The 18,137-nt window shown below is 45.0% G+C and overlaps 1 protein-coding gene across 1 annotated transcript; it reads left to right on the plus strand.

The window, feature by feature from the left end:
- The first annotated feature begins 212 nt into the window (after window positions 1–212).
- On the plus strand, window positions 213–10,842 carry RPS15A (ribosomal protein S15a). The gene is made up of 5 exons (XM_084818606.1): window positions 213–238; window positions 4,305–4,442; window positions 6,576–6,655; window positions 10,204–10,289; window positions 10,708–10,842. Exons 2-5 carry the CDS (start codon window positions 4,310–4,312, stop codon window positions 10,799–10,801), a joined length of 393 nt encoding a protein of 130 aa, XP_084674732.1. The 5' UTR covers window positions 213–238; window positions 4,305–4,309; the 3' UTR covers window positions 10,802–10,842.
- The last annotated feature ends 7,295 nt before the right edge of the window (window positions 10,843–18,137 follow it).

Raw genomic sequence — 18,137 nt, forward strand, 5'->3', positions numbered from 1 at the left:
GTCAGTCTGACTACTCTAACTTGTTTTATTATATTCTCTATGGTCTTCTAAGCCGCCAGGGAGAGCTAGCGTGACGGAATGCTCTACTTCCCAATACATATGAAGGCGGGGCGAGACGGGGCGGGGCGAAGATCTCGCGAGAGCCTCCCTCACTTCCTTGTTCTCCTGCCGCCTCGATTTCCCATAACACCCCGCGCGCGCCCGGCCGCCTTCCTTTTTCCGCCATTTTGCTGCGCTGGTGAGTAGGGAGTTGTGGTCGGTCCCCGCTAGCATCCGTCGCGTATCGACCCCATCCCGTGCTCCCGGCCTGCTGTCGCCCCGGTTCCTGGGAGCTGGGACTCCGCACGACCTGCGCAGCTCCTTTGGAGATGGCGGCGCTGCCCCTGGCCCTCGCGGGGGTCGCTTGAACGGAGCGGGGTGGGCGGAGGGGTTGGGAGAGGAATGCCTGGGATTCTGGGCTGGCTGAGGGAGAGTTGGCCGTGGGGGCGGGGAGAGGCCTTGCTCCGGAGGCGAGCAGGGAGCGGCGGTGGAGCGCGGCGGTGGGGCTGCTTCGGGCAGAGAAGGCCTGGCACGGCTGCGTATTTTCGCGCCAAGAATCTCGGGCTGCGACTTCATATAGGCGCGCGTTTACCTGGAAGTAAACCGCACTGGGTATAGTGGGAAGCGTGGAGGAGAGGGGCCCTGGCTCAGATGCTGCATGCAGAAGGTCCCGGGTTCGATCCCCGGCATCGCCAAGTAAGGGGGGGGGGGGAGAAACGCGTGGAACCTTGGAGACCCGCCGCCAGCCCGTGTCGGTAATACTGGGCTAGATGGACCAATGGCTCGACTAAGTATAAGGTAGCTTCCTCTGTGCCTGTGTGTGGGGGGGGGGGATGTTGGTGGGGACATGGGTCTGCTCTGGCGGCACTCAGTTGTGCATTGCCATTTAAGGTACCAGATGGCTGGGTCCCTTGCTGGGAAAGAGAGAAGTGTAGGAATCTAAAGTGTGTGTGGTGTCCAGCTTCAATTTACAAAGGGTTAGGGTAGCCTTGTTGCGTTGTGCTCAGGATTCGTAGCCTTGTCCTTCTGTGGGGGATGGTTTGGGCAAAGTATTGGCATACAGAGTGTTCCTATGCCCAGGTGGACAGCTTCTGGCCTTCCAGAAGTTTTGGCCTACAACTCCCATCATCTCTCATCATTGGCTGTGCTGGCTAGGGCTGATGGGCATTGTAGGCCAAAACATTTGGCTAGGCCGGAAGTTGCCCACCTCTGTTCTATACTGATGATTAGCATTAGTCTTAGAAGCATTGTAAGGGGAGACAGAAATCCAGCTCTTGTGGGACTCTTAGTGTAAAATCAACAGCACAGCTAACCAAGCTCTGTTAAATCCCAGATGGGTAGCCATGTTGGTCTGTTGCAGTAAAAACAACACTTTGTGGCAAGTAAGAAGAGCCCTGCTGGATTAGACCAAAAGTCCATGTCCAGCATCCTGTTTCCTTCACTGGCTGCAGGGCATCAAGATGGTAGTAGACTTCCCCCTAGTTGCTCCCCAGGAACTCATATTCCAACCTGTGGCCCCCAGATGTTTTGAACTACAGCTCCTCTCAGTCCTAGCTAACATGGCCAATGATCAGTCCTAGCTAACATGGCCAATGATCAGGGATTATAGGAGTTATAGTCCAAAACATCTGGAGCGCACCCAGTAGTGTTCTAAGTCTGAACATATAGTCATCATGAGTATATTATTAGTGCCACAACTGATCTGTTAGACTACGATGCCAATGGACAATGTTGTCTTAAGCCTTATTTAACATTTGTTTTAAGTGATCTTGATTCGGGTGAGAGAGCTGGTGTCCGGGGCTTTGTTTGGACTATCGCCATAGAACTTGTTATCGGTTATCGCCTTCTGCCCTGAAAATATGAAGCGTGATGAGCAAGTCTCCTTGAGTGTATACAGAGTGCCTCTTTCACTCCTATTTAATCACAACAAGTACATGTTAGGGGCTTTCTAGGGAGAAAATATGGCTACATCTTAAATAGGTAACTGCATGGCCTTGGACGATACGTCTGATCAAGTCCCTGTATCTTGAGACAGTGTAATTTAATTAATCCTGGCAGTTACCTGATAGTGTCCATATAAAACAATTCCACAACCTCACAAGTCATCTTGTTTCATGTGTGAGAAGCTTTTAAGTTTTACATGAACATTTAACTTGTTCTGCAGAGCTAAGTGGTGAGTGCATTTGAACAAAGCTGCACAATCTAGGCTTGTAAGTAGTTACTCTCCTGGTTGCAGCTGCAAGAATAGCCTTCAGGCAACCAACCAGACTACTCTTGTAAATTTGAGGCACTGTTCCCTTGGGTTCAAGTTGTTCATGTACTAGAGAGATAACTGGAAGCAGGTGGGCAAAATAAACTCTTGTGAACTAGTTTGCAAGGCTGGTCTCGGTCTACATTTTTGTCATTTTGGATTGCTGGAACTCTTTGAAAATAGGTTAACACTTCTGTTATTGTAGTGTGGAAGAAGCACACAAACTTTCTAATGTATCGTCTCTTTGTTTTATGGCAGAGGTGCAGCACCTCTTTCAACCTGAGGGGCAAATTCCATTTAGGAGAAGCCCTTGGGGTGGTGGTGGCGAGGGGTGCATTGGCACCATTTTGGCAGTGGTGCCAAAAATGAACTCGCATACTAGCATATTCTAGTTTAAAGCTCTTACTGCCAGTCACTAAATCTTAGGAGAGGCATTTCAACCTTTTAGAATGGGGAGAAAACTGCAAAAAGCTGAGAAGCCCCTCAACAACTGGAAGTTGGGGGAAGGAAGCATGGTCTTCTGGGGACCCCCAGACATATTTTGCCCCTGGCCCTGTGGTTATGCACCTCTGTTTTATGGTATTCCTGATGTAACAGTTTACATGCCTTTACGTTGCCATTCCGTTGTTGACCTTGGGCACAAGCCAGCTAAACTTTTAAGTCCAGTTGACATTGGTGAACGTAATTTAGAGCGCAATCCTATGGCCACTAGACACCCATAAGATTTTCTCATTTTCTGGGAATCAACCTCGGAGCCAGTGCTCCAAGGTCGGTTCCAAGAAAACCGTCTATCCTCCCCTGCCACCTAATAGGTGGCACAGTTTGTCCCCAGCTCTGTGCTCACAAGAGCAGTGTGGAGTGGGGGGAAGGGGCTGTTCCTGGGGGAGGGGCAGGGACAGCAGAAGTGCCGGTATGAGGCTTCCTATGCGCCGTCTGGCTCCCCCCCCACACACTTCTGGCTGCCATGGCGAGACAGCCGAAATGGTCCGTCTAGCCACAAATGCAAGGCGGCCAGAGCACAGCAGAGAAGATCCCCTCCGCGTCCCACCTACCCTGCATTGGATAGTCGGTTGCCTCTGAGTAGGGAGGCAGCCGACTATCCCCATAGGATTGTGCCCTTAAGTGCACGCTTAACCTCTCCTCCCCCATTTCCCTCATTGAAATTGCGGGAACCTTGTGCTTAACTTGGGCTGGATCATATCCATAATAATAGCTTATTGCAGAGGCCCAGATTGATAATTTAGTGCTTCCATTTCATATGCTAAACATGAGAGATTAGAGAAGGGCTTTCTTGTTTTTAATTTGATGCTCAGCTCCCTTAGAAATTCACTCATTCTATAAAGTCTTCAGATTTGGCACAGTAAATCTGTAGTACTTTTTGAATTATTTGCCTGGATGATTAAAATTAGGTTTTCAGACAAGATGCTTTTTAGGAGTCAGTGTTTGTGTTTGCATTTTTAAATATGCAAACAGTCTGTAAGAATTAATGCTGAGTTAAATGAATTATATATTGAGATTAAGCTATTTTATTGTGAACTTTGTATCTAAATGTAGACAGTACACTTGCAGTGTAAGACTTGCTACAGGCAGTTAATTGTGTATGACAGTCACTACTTGCTACAGTTGGCGGTGGCTAAGGCTATTATATCATCACCGTACTACCTTATGTCATCCACTCCTTACCTTTACCCTAAACCGTTAGGAGTGAAATTGTTTTGTCTGAGGATGAGCCAAATGGCATGAAAGCTTGCAGAATTAAGTAGTTGGTTGACTAAAAGATTTTGACGCATTCTTTATTTGCAATTGGCGGTGGGGATGGTTGCACAGCAACGACAAATGATACTGATGCTCAAACATGAGGATTTTTTCCTTTGTTCAGAAGGTGCATGTTGGTGACCCTTTTAATTAGCACCCTGTGTTTTACACTGCTTCCAGCATCCATAATCATTCTGGTAAGGCACCATTTGACGAGGACTTGGCCTCTCGCTTAAACATGTCTATTTTATCCATACAGGCATCATGGTGCGCATGAATGTTCTGGCAGATGCACTTAAAAGCATCAACAATGCAGAGAAGCGTGGAAAGCGTCAAGTTCTCATTCGACCGTGCTCCAAAGTAATTGTCCGGTTCTTAACTGTGATGATGAAGCATGGTAAGTCCACAGCATGCATGTGAAGCTTTGGTGTAATGGTCTGGAAAAGATCCAGATTCTTGGCCATGTAAATTCAACCTGACTGCCTGGAGAAGATGCTAGTGAACTCAGGATATTCACATTGAAATCAGGATGTATGTTGAAACTAGACTGAACTGCTTAGAAATAAAAGTGGTTCAGTTGGGAGATGACCCTGGTGGATGTGTGGTTGCTTATTGTTTTTCCAAGAAAGCAGGTCAGAATACTTGGGTGGCAGGGGCGAGGGGTTATTAATAATAAATTAATTTGCTCCTTTCGATTGTACAATGGAAGCAGTATTTTTTTAAATAACATTTGTGTCTTATCTGTACTCTGAGGGGTTCAGGGACCATCCATTTTTATTCTCATCATGAGTTGATTGTTTAGCTGGCATGCCCCCCTCGCTGCCCGCCCTTTCCCTTAGAAAAGGCTGGCAGGAGCAGACTGTTTGCCCAGATGTGGGGGCTGGCAACTACAATTTTTGGCTTGGATAGCGAGGCCAGTCAAAAATTGTAGACCCCTGGACTACAAAGGTAAGGAAGAAAGTAATCCTATATGCATAGACGTGTATGGTTAGATTTACCATTTAAAAGTATAATGTTTAAAAAATATTGGTAACCATGTTCTAGTAAGCAGACCTTGTATCCAAGAGTTCATTTAATTTGTCCATATGAACGTTCCAGTTGAACAGCACAATCTAGGAGCCTGGTTTTATTTATGAGAGAAGCCACAATGCTGGAGGAATTTGTAGACAAGAAGCAGCTGAGTCTTTGTGCAGAATATTCAAAGATAAAAGCCCGCATGCAGTTTTGGAAGTCTACTGTCATCTACATTTAAGGTTTTATTAATAATTCAGCCGCAATACTATGTCCTATAGCTTATTCCTGTCTGCAGATAAAGAAAAGGAGCTGGTGTACTGGAGAGGAGATCTAAGAGATTGATTTGGGACTGTGTAGATTTAAGTAATCCCAGCAAGTTTTCTGTTGCTGAATATCAGAATATTGTCTTGATGTAATTGATAGGTATTTGGAACATAATTTCGTCCCTAAAATCACTCAGGTTGTACCATAGTTCAACCTGCAAAGTGATGCAATATTCCATCCATTCACCTAGAGCAAGGTAGAATGAGTGAACAAACCAGGAAGGGATAGTTTTGTGTTGTATCTGAACCCAGGATTATGGTTAAGTGTTCCAAGACAAGACAAGATTTGTAAGCCAACCATAAACCTGGCCTAAAGCTTGCTACAATCTTGGCTTGTTTGGGGGCAAGTAAGCATAATTTCAGGTTGAAACATTTATTTATTTATTTATTTATTTATTAAATTTCTTAATTGCCCATCTGGCCAGTAACCCGGCCACTCTGGGCGATGTACAACAATGCAATTTAAAACAGTAAAATTACACATTAAAACATTGTCTAAAAATACCCTAACCCACCCCAAATGCCTGCCTGAACAACCAAGTTTTCAATGTATGGCAGAAGCTCATTAAAGAGAGGGCATGGCCGAGTTCCCTAGGGAGGGAGTTCCACAGAGTGTGGGACCACCACAAAGAAGGCCCTCCCCCTTGTTCTCACAAGCCTAGCTGTCCTGGCTGATGGGACAGAGAGAAGGCCATCCGAGGCTGATCTTTTTGAGCGGCCTGTCTAGTGTTGCTGGAGGCGCTCCTTGAGATAGGCTGGGCCAGAACCGTAGAAGTCAAAGCTCTTCCTGCTTTGTTTACCTAGTCTAATGAAGGGAGGGTAGCAGCAGGAATAAACAGGCTGCATGCACTAGCGTAGCATGCTGCTCATTGACATTGTGGTTTAAGATGATCAGATTTGGCCAGCGACTTGCCAAAGGTCAAGGCACCGATCATTTGGTGTGATCAAGTGGCATGGCAGAACAGGGATTTGAACCCAGGTCTTCCTGGTTCCGATCCAATATTATCTACTATGCCACGCTAGTTCTTAGATCTTTGCAACTTTGATTTTAAGGCATAATACTCCTGTGAAATAGTCAAGCAGTTCCTGAGGGGAAAGGAGGTTTCTTTAGGCTGTTTTAGTTCTCAGTTTGGTGTTTGTGTTTGAACAATGCAAAGGTTTGAATATACTGAGTCCTGTTCTTTAATTCACAGGTTACATAGGTGAATTTGAGATCATTGATGATCATAGAGCTGGGAAGATTGTTGTTAACCTCACAGGCAGACTCAACAAGGTAGGATCTGGCTTCTGCTTAAGCCATTGAACTTAACTCTACCAGAGCTAAATCTTGGAAGACATGATTGTCAGTTGTATTTAAATTCATTTCACTTGGAGGAAAATTCTAATGTCTCTGGGGACTTATAGTAGGTTGGGGTAAATGAAGGATGACTTGTATGGAGGCACAATGCCTCGGAAGTCTGTTGGATGGTTCACACAAGAAAACACAATGTATTTTCTCCCTGTGATTGTGCACATGACCACACGGAGGCTTCTGTTATGTGGAGGTGGCTGCAGTAGTTCCATGAAGCAGATGGCTTGAGAAGCAGCAGTTGTGATCATCGCCTTTTAAGAAACACCAGTGGATCATTGATGCTGTGAATTGCCTACAGCAGCCACTGCACAAGCTGACTTGAGCTGCTAAAACTGCACCTTAAAACTGGCAGATGGTCAGACACCTACTCTGCTCTGCTTGTCTTACAAACCCATTGCAGAAGGCAGTGCAACAGCACCATTTTTATTCCTAGTGTTGAGGCTGGGGAAAGGCCCGTAGGATGCCGCTTAACTGGCCATCCCAGCCTGCAGCCAGTTGCTCCTCTGCTTCCTTTGGGGGAAAGAGGAATTTTGGAGAGCAGCTTCCAGTCAGAAACAGGTCATGCTGTAAGGAAACAACTCTACTGAGCACACAGAAAATATGTATAACCTAACCATTTGGCTTCCCACTGGATTTCTACATCGTCAGTAAACTGAGTTGTGCAACTCTTGCATTCTTAATCTTGCCACTGATTCTTGGACTTGATTTCAGACTTATCGGTTGTGAAGTCCGAAAGCTTACTACATTTTCGTGAAACTGGAATGTTTTATCTAGCAATGGGGCTGCCTGGAAAAACCTAAGAGGAGCAGGATGTAGAAAAAGAGCTGGCAAACTGATATGTTTAGAACCATTGGGTTGCAGCTGTTTGCACCTCCATCTTTGAAACTGATTATATTTGTAACGTAAACATGAATGAAGAAATACCTTTTCTACTTCATAAATATGCCAAACAGTACGGTTTTAGATGCTAAATGTTAGGTGTGTGTTCTGAAAGTGGTAAATCTTGGGCTTTGTATATTTCAATTTGTCTAGACATGTTCCCCCTCTTCCCTTGCCCCCCCCCCCCCCCCCCGGTGGCTTCACAATTTCTAGAATTTTCACATCTCAACAACAAAATATTACTCCTTGATGAAGCCTGAAGAGATGCATAAAGAAGCATGGACTCTTGCAGTCTTGTTTTCATGCCCTAGTCCTGTTTTTATATCCTGCTGGGAGGAAGCTTTCTCACCTCTGACTTGATGGCTACAGTTAGAGGCTGAATGACTTCTTTCTTTCTTACTGAGGTTCACTGCCACTCGGCTGGAAAACTTTTCCAAAAGTAGTCAGTTTGTTATGTTATCTTCAAAGAAATGCAGCAAATCAGTTATGTCAATTCCATATGCAATTTTCTACAAATAAACAAATGATACAAAAATCAAGGTGGCAGGGTGAAATTCTATACAGTCGCATAGAAGTTTTGAATAATTTCTTATTGAAGAAATAAACATTCAGGTAGCTGCATGAGTCCGTTTAAAAGAATCTAAACAGCAGCAAGGAAAATACTTTTTTTGAAACCAACTGAAAGTCACAAAACAGGGAAGCCTTTGGGTCTCAGAACAGCTCCTCAAGGCATGATGATAAAAAATGGAGAGAGTCCTGAACCAGCAACATCTTTCTCTCTCCTCTTTGCACCCTTCCTCCCCGTTTTTGTTGTCTTTAATATCCTGTGACAGGAAGAGTTCCATAAAATTCCAAAACCTCAGTATTCTGTGTCTATCATTTGACCCTGGTACTGCACTACTGGAATAATCCAATGGGAAAACAAAGGGGTGTCGCTTCTAGTGAGCCTAAGCAGAAATAGCTTTTGGCTCTACCAAACACTTGGGCAGGCCACTTAGAGCAAAAATCCTGTTTTGCCTCAACTTGTCCTCCAAAGAGAGAGTTCTGTAAATTAGAAATTGAATTCTGGAATCATTTTGGAATAGGTCTCATCTCTAGTAAGGGGATTCAGTTTGTAGTATTGCTAACTTACTTTGCAGCTGTATACTTCTAGCAACCCTAGAGTCCCCCCCCCCCCCCAAAAAAAGCTTATTGGGGGTTCTTTGAGAAGCTTGGTGATGCCAGACAAGCTACCAGAAAGTCTCCTTGACCTCACATTATTGCTTCGGTGCTGGAATTGGGTCTGCAGTTTTTCATTAGCCTTGCTGGCCAAGCTAAAAATTGTAGTGACATACGTATTCACGCACACAGCCTTTCCCATGGGAAAGGCCAGCAGGGAGCATGCCAGCTTGGGCACCATTAGGCAAAGATGCAAGACCTAGCCTTCCCTGATAGTTTGTCATGTTCATCAGAAGGCGCCACACTTACCATGTTGTACACAATTGTTAAAGCCTGCCTCTAATACATAGCCGTGATGAAGCTGAACACTGGCATGCAACTCAGCTGCTCTCTTGGCAGAAATACAGGAGTATCTATTATACTTGCCACAGTAGCATAATGTAGATTCATGACCATGAGCTTCTGTGAGTAGACGGCTTCATTCCACTGTAGTAGCGCGTCAGATTGTCTTGCGATTACTAGACTAAGAAGGTCGTGGCAGGAATGTGAAAGTCTGTATATGCCTTGGGGCTGGTGACAGAGGCAGTGTTTGCATTTGACAAGTTGATGTTCAGCTCCTGCATGTTATCAGGACGCAGTTCCACATGAATTCATCCTGTCTTACATTCAGTATCCTCAGGGCAGAGTCATTTCTCATTGTGTGATGACATTACACAGAGAGCCAGTGAGAGTGTTGGACTGGGAGCTGGGAGACCCAGGTTCTAGTTCCCACTTAGCCATGGAAGTTCACTGGGTGAGTTTGAGCCAGTCACAGACTCTCAGCCCATCCCACCTCACAGGGTTGTTGTTGTGAGGATAATATGGAGGAAGAGGAGGATTACGTATGCCACCTTGGGTTCCTTAAGGAGAAAAAAAGGCGGGATATAAATGTAATAAATAAATAACTTCTGTGTGGAACTCACTGTTGTGAACAGTGCAGTTAAACCCACGTCTAGCAAGCCTAGTCCTTTCAGCTGTTGCCAGGCATGAGTTGGACTTATTTATTTAGTCCATTTCCATCCTATCTTACATCATGGAAGTGGAGGTGGCATACATGGGGTTTCCAGATAGTCTTCCATCCAGGCACTGACCTGCTTAGCTTCAACAACATGACTGCATCATGTGACTTCAGGACCCTATGTAGGATTGCATGAACTGCCCATAAATGTCAGTGTCTGATTCCACGGCCCTTTTTTTTATTATCCCGAGGCACCTCTGGAGGAGTTTGGTCTGCTTCCTGACATGTCCTGTTGACTTAATTAGCACAACTGTGTTGGTTTATTGTATTTAAAATATTTAGTATCACGAATGAAACGAAGTAGCACAATGGCTGCATAAGTAATCACCTTGGAAGACCCATTAACATTCTCCCCCACCTTTGCCTTGTTTGATAGTGTGGTGTGATCAGTCCCAGATTTGATGTCCAGCTGAAGGATTTGGAAAAATGGCAGAACAACCTGCTGCCGTCACGTCAGTTTGGGTGAGTGTTAGCTGTGCAGAACTGAATTTCTGATGCTTGTGATGAGGATGGATTGTGAATCCTGCGCTGGCTACTCTTCCCAGTTATCAGCTTCACAGAGCAAGAAAGTGGTATGTGTGGTTATTAAAAGCGTGTTGATTCTGTGCTGTAACAAACCTGTAATGGAAATTAATTACTTTAGATACAAAGCCAGCATTATTAGCACTTGATCTTTTATATCAGACCTGTCTTTAAGACTTAACCCATTGCTTTTTGTTGAATCAGTATGGTGGTGATCCTACGTATACTTTTATTTCCCTGCTTGTCAAATAGCTGGCTTGACAAAATTTAAATTTGCATTTAGCTTTTGAGCAGTGTCTTTTCTTCGGTGTGGTTAAATTTCTCTTTCTGAATTTGTATTTTCCTCATCTTTCAATAGGTACATTGTGCTGACCACTTCAGCGGGGATCATGGACCACGAGGAGGCTAGGCGAAAACACACAGGAGGAAAAATCCTGGGGTTCTTTTTCTAAACTTGTAAAAAACAGGCATACTAATAAATTGTTCAAATGGACTGTTTGCAGCCAGTGTCAATCCTTGTTCTGTGGGCACACGGCAAGTGCACCAAAGCCTTGCATATTTTCCGACTGGTATATAACACTACCCAAGCAACGGCACATTTTACATTGCATTGCAAGGTGAGCTACCTGTAAGCCTTGTCTCCAAGCACCTGTGGTACTGTTTCTCTTCAAAATAGCTCAGATTGTATTCTCAGTCATTCTGCTTATATAGAATTAATGCATATGCCTGTGCACCAAAGCATTAACAGAAGATTGATACGCAATATAAGAATACGCCTGTGATTTGGTTTGTATAAGCTTTGTGCAGTTTCTGGTCTTTATCCGGGCAATTGCAGTTACAAAAGACCAGAGCATCACTAGTAGGGAGTGGAGTGCAGAAGCACATAGCACTCTTCAAGTACTTGAAAGGTTGTCACAGAGAGGAAGACCAGGATCTCTTGTTGATCAGTAGTGTAAGCTGGCCCATGGTTTATATGCACGTGGACAAATTACCACTGGTTGTCTGTCTGGGCATTAGTGCTTTGGCCAGGCTCATGAGTCAAATCTGTCCGGTATAAGACATAGTCCTTTATTGCCATGTGCTCTATGTGGGGCTGCTCCAGAAGCTGGAGCTAGTGCAGAATGGAGCAGCTCAGCTATTGTCGGGAGCTGCTGCCCCTTTTCAGCGTGCAACTCCTTTGCTGAGGGAACTGCACTGGCTTCTTATTCGCTACCTGGCCAGGTTTAAGGTTTTGGTACTAGTGTGTAAAGGCCTAAACAACTTAGGACCAGGATACCTGAGAGAGCGCCTTCTCCCTTATCAACTTGCCCTGTCACTGAGGTCATTGGAGGGCATGCTCCTGGTGGTTCCGCACGGACATATGGCCTGACTGGTGTCCACCTGGAGAAGAGCCCTCAGTGTGGTGGCCCTTCCTTTGGAACTCCCTGCCCCTGGAGGTCAGGCAGGCACCAACACTGGGTTGCTTCCGGTGTCTCCTGAAAATTGCATTGTTCCAGGAGGCATTTCTTAACCGACCAGCCACAGTTTTATTGGCATTCCGTTCTTTAAAAGCAGTTTTAATATGGTGTTTTAATCTTTTTATCCTTTAACTATTTTACCTTTTATGTTCACTGCCCTGAAATCTGTTTTAGATACGGAGCAGTATATAAATATTGTAAATAAAGTAAAAGACAGGTGGCATAAGTAACAGAAAGTAACATAGCGCTCTTCAAGTACTTGAAAGGTTGTCACAGAGAGGAAGGCCAGGATCTCTTGTTGATCATCCCAGAGTGCAGGACACAGAAGAATGGGCTCAATTACAGGAAGCCAGATTCCGGCTGAACATCAGGAAAAATGTCCTGGCTGTTAGAGCAATATGACAATGGAACCAACTACCTAGGGAGGTGGTGGGCTTTCCCACACTGGAGGTATTCAAGATGAGGCTGGACAGCCACCTGTCAGGGATGGCTTGGATTCCTGCATTGAGCAGGGGGTTGAACTCTGGTCTTATAGGCCCCTTCCAAACCTACTATTCTATGAGAAAGGCAGACATATGAACCAGTTTGCACTCTGATCTGTTGTGTAGAATGTATATGTCAGTAGGGTGCATGAGGAAATCTTGGACTACTAGACCTGATGACTATATGCTACCTCCAGGATCAGAGGAATTATGACTATTTACACCAGTTCCTCCCCTTCGTGGATCACTGCCTTATTGCGGCAAAGGGGCTTGCGGAAATCAGTGAAGCCATAAGCTATGCCGTGCAGGGCCACCCAAGACGGACAGGTCATGGCGGAGAGTTCTGACAAAATGTGGTCCACTGGAGAAGGAAATGGCAACCCACTCCAGTATTCCTGCCAAGAAAACCCCATGGAACGTATCACAAGGCTAAAAGAGATGACGCCGGAAGATGAGCCCCTCAGGTCGGAAGGTGTCCAATATATTACTGGGGAAGAGCAGAGGGAATTTCCAAGTAGCGCCAGAAAGAGTGAAGCGGCTGGGCCAAAGCCGAAAGGACACTCAGCTGTGGACGTGTCTGGTGGTGAAAAGAAAATCCGATACTGTAAAGAACAATATTGTTTAGGAACCTGGTATGTAAGATCAATGAATCAAGGTAAGCTGGAGGTGGTCAATCATGAGATGGCAAGATTGAACATCAACATCTTGGGATTCAGCGAACTAAAATGGACAAGCATGGGCAAATTTAATTCAGGTGACCATCATATCTACTACTGTGAGCGAGAATCCATTACAAGAAATGGAGTAGCACTCATACTCAATAAAAGGGTGGGAAAAGCAGTACTGGGGTACAATCTCAAAAACGATAGAATGATCTCGGTATGAATCCAAGGCAAACCACTCAACATCACAGTAATTCAAGTCTATGCCCCAACCACTGAGGCTGAAGAAGCTGAGGTTGATCGGTTCTATGAAGACCTACACCACCTTCTAGACCTAACACCCCAAAAAGATGTCCTCTTCATCATAGGGGATTGGAATGCTAAAGTAGGAAGTCAAGAAATCACCGGGATAACAGGCAAGCATGGCCTTGGTGTACAAAATGAAGCAGGACAAAAGGCTAATGGAGTTTTGCCAAGAGAACACGCTGAACATAGCAAACACGCTTTTCCAACAGCACAAGAGGCGACTCTACACATGGACGTCACCAGATGGTCAATATCGAAATCAGATTGTCCTTTGCAGCCAAAGATGGAGAAGCTCTATACAGTCAGTAAAAACAAGACCTGGAGCTGTCTGTGGCTCAGATCATGAGCTTCTTAATCGCAAATTTTCGGCTTAAAGTGAAGAATGTAGGAAAAAACACTAAACCATTCAGGTATGACCTCAGTCATATCCCTTATGAATATACAGTGGAGGTGAGGAATAGATTTAAGGGATTAGACCTGATAGACAGAGTGCCTGAGGAACTATGGACAGAGGTCCATAACATTGTTCAGGAGGCAGCAACTCAATCCATCCCAAAGAAAAAGAAATGCAAGAAAACAAAGTGGCTGTCTGACAAGGCGTTACAAGTAGCTGAGGAAAGAAGGGAAGCGAAAAGCAAGAGAGAAAGGGGAAGATATATCCAACTGAATGCAGAGTTCCAGAGGATAGTAAGGAGAGACAAGAAAGCCTTCTTAAATGAACAATGCAAAGAAATCGAGGAAAACAACAGAATGGGAAAGACTAGAGATCTTTTCAAGAAAATCGGAGATCTCAAGGGAGCATTTTGTGCAAAGACAGGCATGATAAAGGACAAAGAAGGCAGGGATCTAACAGAAGCAGATGAGATTAAGAAGAGATAGAAAGAATACACAGAAGAACAATACAGGAAAGATCTGAATGTCCCTGATAGCCATGATAGTGTGGTCACTGAACTTGAGCCGGACATACTAGAGAGTGAAGTCAAGTGGGCCTTAGGAAGCATTAGTAACAACAAAGCTAGTGGAGATGGCAGTATTCCTGCTGAGCCATTTAAAATCCAAAAAATGATGCTGTTAAAGTGCTGCACTCAGTATGCCAACAAATTTGGAACACTCAACAGTGGCCACAAGACTGGAGAAGGTCAGTTTACATTCCAATTCCAAAGAAGGGCAATGCCAAAGTGTTCAAACTACCGTACAATTGCGCTCATTTCACGTGCCAGCAAGGTTATGTTCAAAATCCTACAAGCTAGGCTTCAGCAGTATGTGAACCGAGAACTACCGGAAGTACAAGCTGGGTTTCGAAGAGGCAGAGGAACTAGAGATCAAATCGCCAACATTCGCTGCATCATGGAGAAAGCAAGAGAATTCCAGAAAAACGTCTATTTCTGCTTCATTGACTACGCTAAAGCCTTTGATTGTGTGGATCACAACAAACTGGCAAATTCTTAAAGAGATGGGAGTACCAGACCACCTTACCTGTCTCCTGAGCAACCTGTACGAGGGTCAAGAAGCAACAGTAAGAACCGGACATGGAACAACCGATTGGTTCAAAATTGGGAAAGGAGTACGACAAGGCTGTATATTGTTGCCCTCCTTATTTAACTTATATGCAGAGTACATCATGAGAAACGCCGGGCTGGATGAATCACAGGTCGGAATTAAGACTGCCGGGAGAATTATCAGCAACCTCAGATACGCAGATGATACCACCCTAATGGCAGAAAGCGAAGAGGATCTCAAGAGCCTCTTGTTGAGGGTGAAAGAGGAGAGTGCAAAAGCTGGTCTGAAACTCAACATTAAAAAAACGAAGATCATGGCATCTGGCCCCATCACTTCCTGGCATATAGAAGGGGAAGAAATGGAAGCAGTGACGGATTTTATTTTCTTGGGCTCCAAGATCATTGCAGACGGTGACTGTAGCCATGAAATTAAAAGACGCTTGCTCCTTGGGAGGAAAGCTATGGCAAACCTAGACAGCATAGTAAGAAGCAGAGACGTCACCTTGCCGATAAAGGTCCGTCTAATCAAAGCTATGGTTTTCCCAGTAGTAATGTATGGCTATGAGAGCTGGACTATTAGGAAGGCTGAGCGCAGAAGAATTGATGCTTTCGATCTGTGGTGCTGGAGAAGACTCTTAACGAGTCCCCTGGACTGCAAGGAGGTCAAATCAGTCCATCCTAAAGGAAATCAACCCTGAGTGCTCGTTGGAAGGACAGATACTGAAGCTGAAGCTCAAATATTCTGGCCACCTAATGCGAAGAGAAAACTCTGGAAAAGACCCTGATGCTGGGAAAGATGGAAGGCAAAAGGAGAAGGGGACGGCAGAGGATGAGATGCCGTCTCACCGATGCAATGAATATGGACTTGAGCACACTCCAGGAGAGAGTGCAGGACAGGAAGGCCTGGCGTGCTATGGTCCTTGGGGTCATGAAGAGTCGGACAGGACTGAACAACAACAACAGCACCAGTTGCTGGGGAACATGGGTGGGAGGGTGCTGTTGCACTCCTGTCCTGCTTATGGGTTTCCTGTGAGCAGCTGGTCGGCCACTGTGTGAACAGAATGCTGGACTAGATGGACCCTGGGTCTGATCCAGCAGGGCTCTCTTATGTTCTTCCGGGCTTATGCATGTGTCCCTTCCACACTAGGATAGTGATGTATACACTTACATGTCCTGTGCATGCACACCCTGCTGAATCTATCCCAGCGCAAGGAGAAAAGAGTGTCTCGGCAGAGCATATGCACCCAACCGTGCAACAGCCTCTGTGGAATTGGGGAGTGAAGCAGGCCAGGGAGCGGTGCCTCTGCCCCTCCAGTGAACAGCTTTCACAGCAGACTGTATTTTGAATATCCGATTTATTCTCTTTCCCTTTTGGCTACGATGGGATGGGAGTTAATTGTGTTCCTACACTGCTTTTCTTTTATGCCTATATTTTTTGGCATGCAGCGAAATCGCATGTTCCCTGCAGAGTGAAACAAAAATATTTTTTCTGCAAATTGCTTCTAGGTTGATTAGGGTATTGCTGCACTATATGGAGCATCCTACTACTTAGCCGGGTAAGGTCGGATGAAGAAGACCTGACCTCCTTCCAGCTCATATTTTCTCTATTGTTACCTAGTGATAACGTGTTCTGTGCTATGCCAACCATCATTCCTGAATAACTTTGTTATGAGGACCTCTGGGTGCTATCGGTGCCAGAATCCAGGATTTTGTGTACTGCCTTTGTACACAGTTCTATGTTTTTATCAAGGAACTCTGCAGTGGCATACATGGTTGTCTATCATCTGTTCTCTTTAAGAGCTGCCATCTCATTTTGGTGCAGGGGTCCCAAGATTCAGCAAAGCCCAAAAGCTCGTTCTTTGTAAAGTACGAAGGCAATGGGAGCAGTACTTCATTTCTGAAGTTCAGAGGTGAGTCCCAGAACAGCTGTATCCACACACGAGGCAGTTTTGGCAGGCACGAGGAACCCCAGTGTTTGCAGTAGGGATGTGTTTTGGGTTCTGCTAAATCACAAACAGTATTGGGCTGATTTGGGAGATGTCCAAATCGAAGCAGACCGAATCTGAACACTCTTGAAGATTCAGGAGTCCAAGGAACACTTGACAACTATGTCACCAAAAAGTGATACATTTCTCAAGCTCTCAATATAAGGAAAACACCAGGGTGGAGAGAGAGAGAGACTACGGTGTGTTGTTTCATGACTGGCCATTCTACCTTCTAATCTCAGTGGATGATTTTACCATGGCTCTTCAATATGTCATAGGACTGATGCAGAGTTCCATGCAGTTTGCTAGTTTTCTCCCAAGAGCAGGGACAATAAAAGAGGTTTGGTGGAGTCTGTGGGACCTGGGTGGGTGTAGCATTGGGTACTTGCTTGGAGAATGGTGTATGTTCAGGTCCTGCCTCTTGTCACAGTATATTTCAAATCCATGATCCAGCCCTACACTATTGCTCTTTCTGTGACTTTGGTGCCAACTGAGCAGAAAACCCAAAAGCCTTGCAAGTGTTTTTCATTCATCATAACTTCCCTAGCATAGCATCCTGAAATTATGTAGGTTTCCTGCCTAGGGACACTTCTGTGACATATGCCATTTTCATGCAAATTACTAAAACTCAGGGAGAGGAGTAAATCTAGTATTTCCCCCTCTCTTTGAACACTCCCACAAAAGGCCGCATTTATATTTTGGAAATTTTGCAAGGTTCTTAACTAGGGACACCTATGTTACATGTTACAATGAAAAAAGGGTATATGCATTCTTTTGGGGAAACCCCCAAACTAAAGGCTGCTCTTGTACAAAGCACCCTGTGCCTATTTATCTGAAACTTGGCAGGCTTGATCCCTTCAGAAGGCACAACTATGCGTGGAAATTGCATCCAATTCTGCTTAGAAATAAAGTTATTGGCAGTATTTTTAATTACTTGTATACTAAAACCCCTGTCCTGAACCTATTTGTCTGAAATTTGGCAGGCATAGTCCCTTCATAATGGATAGCTATGTTTGCAAATGTCACCCAATTCTAACAAACAGAAAAAAAATGTTATAGCCATTTGTTGCCTCCCATTAACTATTGTTGGAAATCATGAAGATTGGATTTCTGAATTGAGTTTTGTACCAGAGTTGAAACAGGCAGCCTCCAGATCAGGCTGTTTTCCAAATCGGACTTTGAACCGAATCTTGTGACCAGTACACCCCTAGTTTGCAGAAGTACAAAAATATTTAGAAAAAGCTCTGAAGCAGGTGGTGGGAGTGGAGTGAGAGAACCCTCAGAACATTCCAATAAGGACTGAACGTGCTCAGTGGCCATTGAATGCTGACTAGCAGGTGAGGGGAAAGCTGGGGAAAGGAAATGGACTGGAGTATCATGGAGGAGGGCGTGGCTGA

The sequence above is a fragment of the Heloderma suspectum genome, chromosome 12 (assembly GCF_057233095.1).
Source record: "Heloderma suspectum isolate Gila_16-S chromosome 12, 16-S_ref, whole genome shotgun sequence".
In the NCBI taxonomy this organism is placed as follows: Eukaryota; Metazoa; Chordata; class Lepidosauria; order Squamata; family Helodermatidae; genus Heloderma; species Heloderma suspectum.

What these genes read in the sequence shown, in the direction of transcription:
- RPS15A (XM_084818606.1), top strand. Translation starts at nt 4,310, where the DNA reads ATGGTGCGCATGAATGTTCTGGCAGATGCACTTAAAAGCATCAACAAT. An exon ending in AACTGTGATGATGAAGCATG is followed by an intron (nt 4,443 to 6,575) that starts GTAAGTCCACAG and finishes TTTAATTCACAG; the next exon opens with GTTACATAGGTGAATTTGAG. An exon ending in CTGCCGTCACGTCAGTTTGG is followed by an intron (nt 10,290 to 10,707) that starts GTGAGTGTTAGC and finishes ATCTTTCAATAG; the next exon opens with GTACATTGTGCTGACCACTT.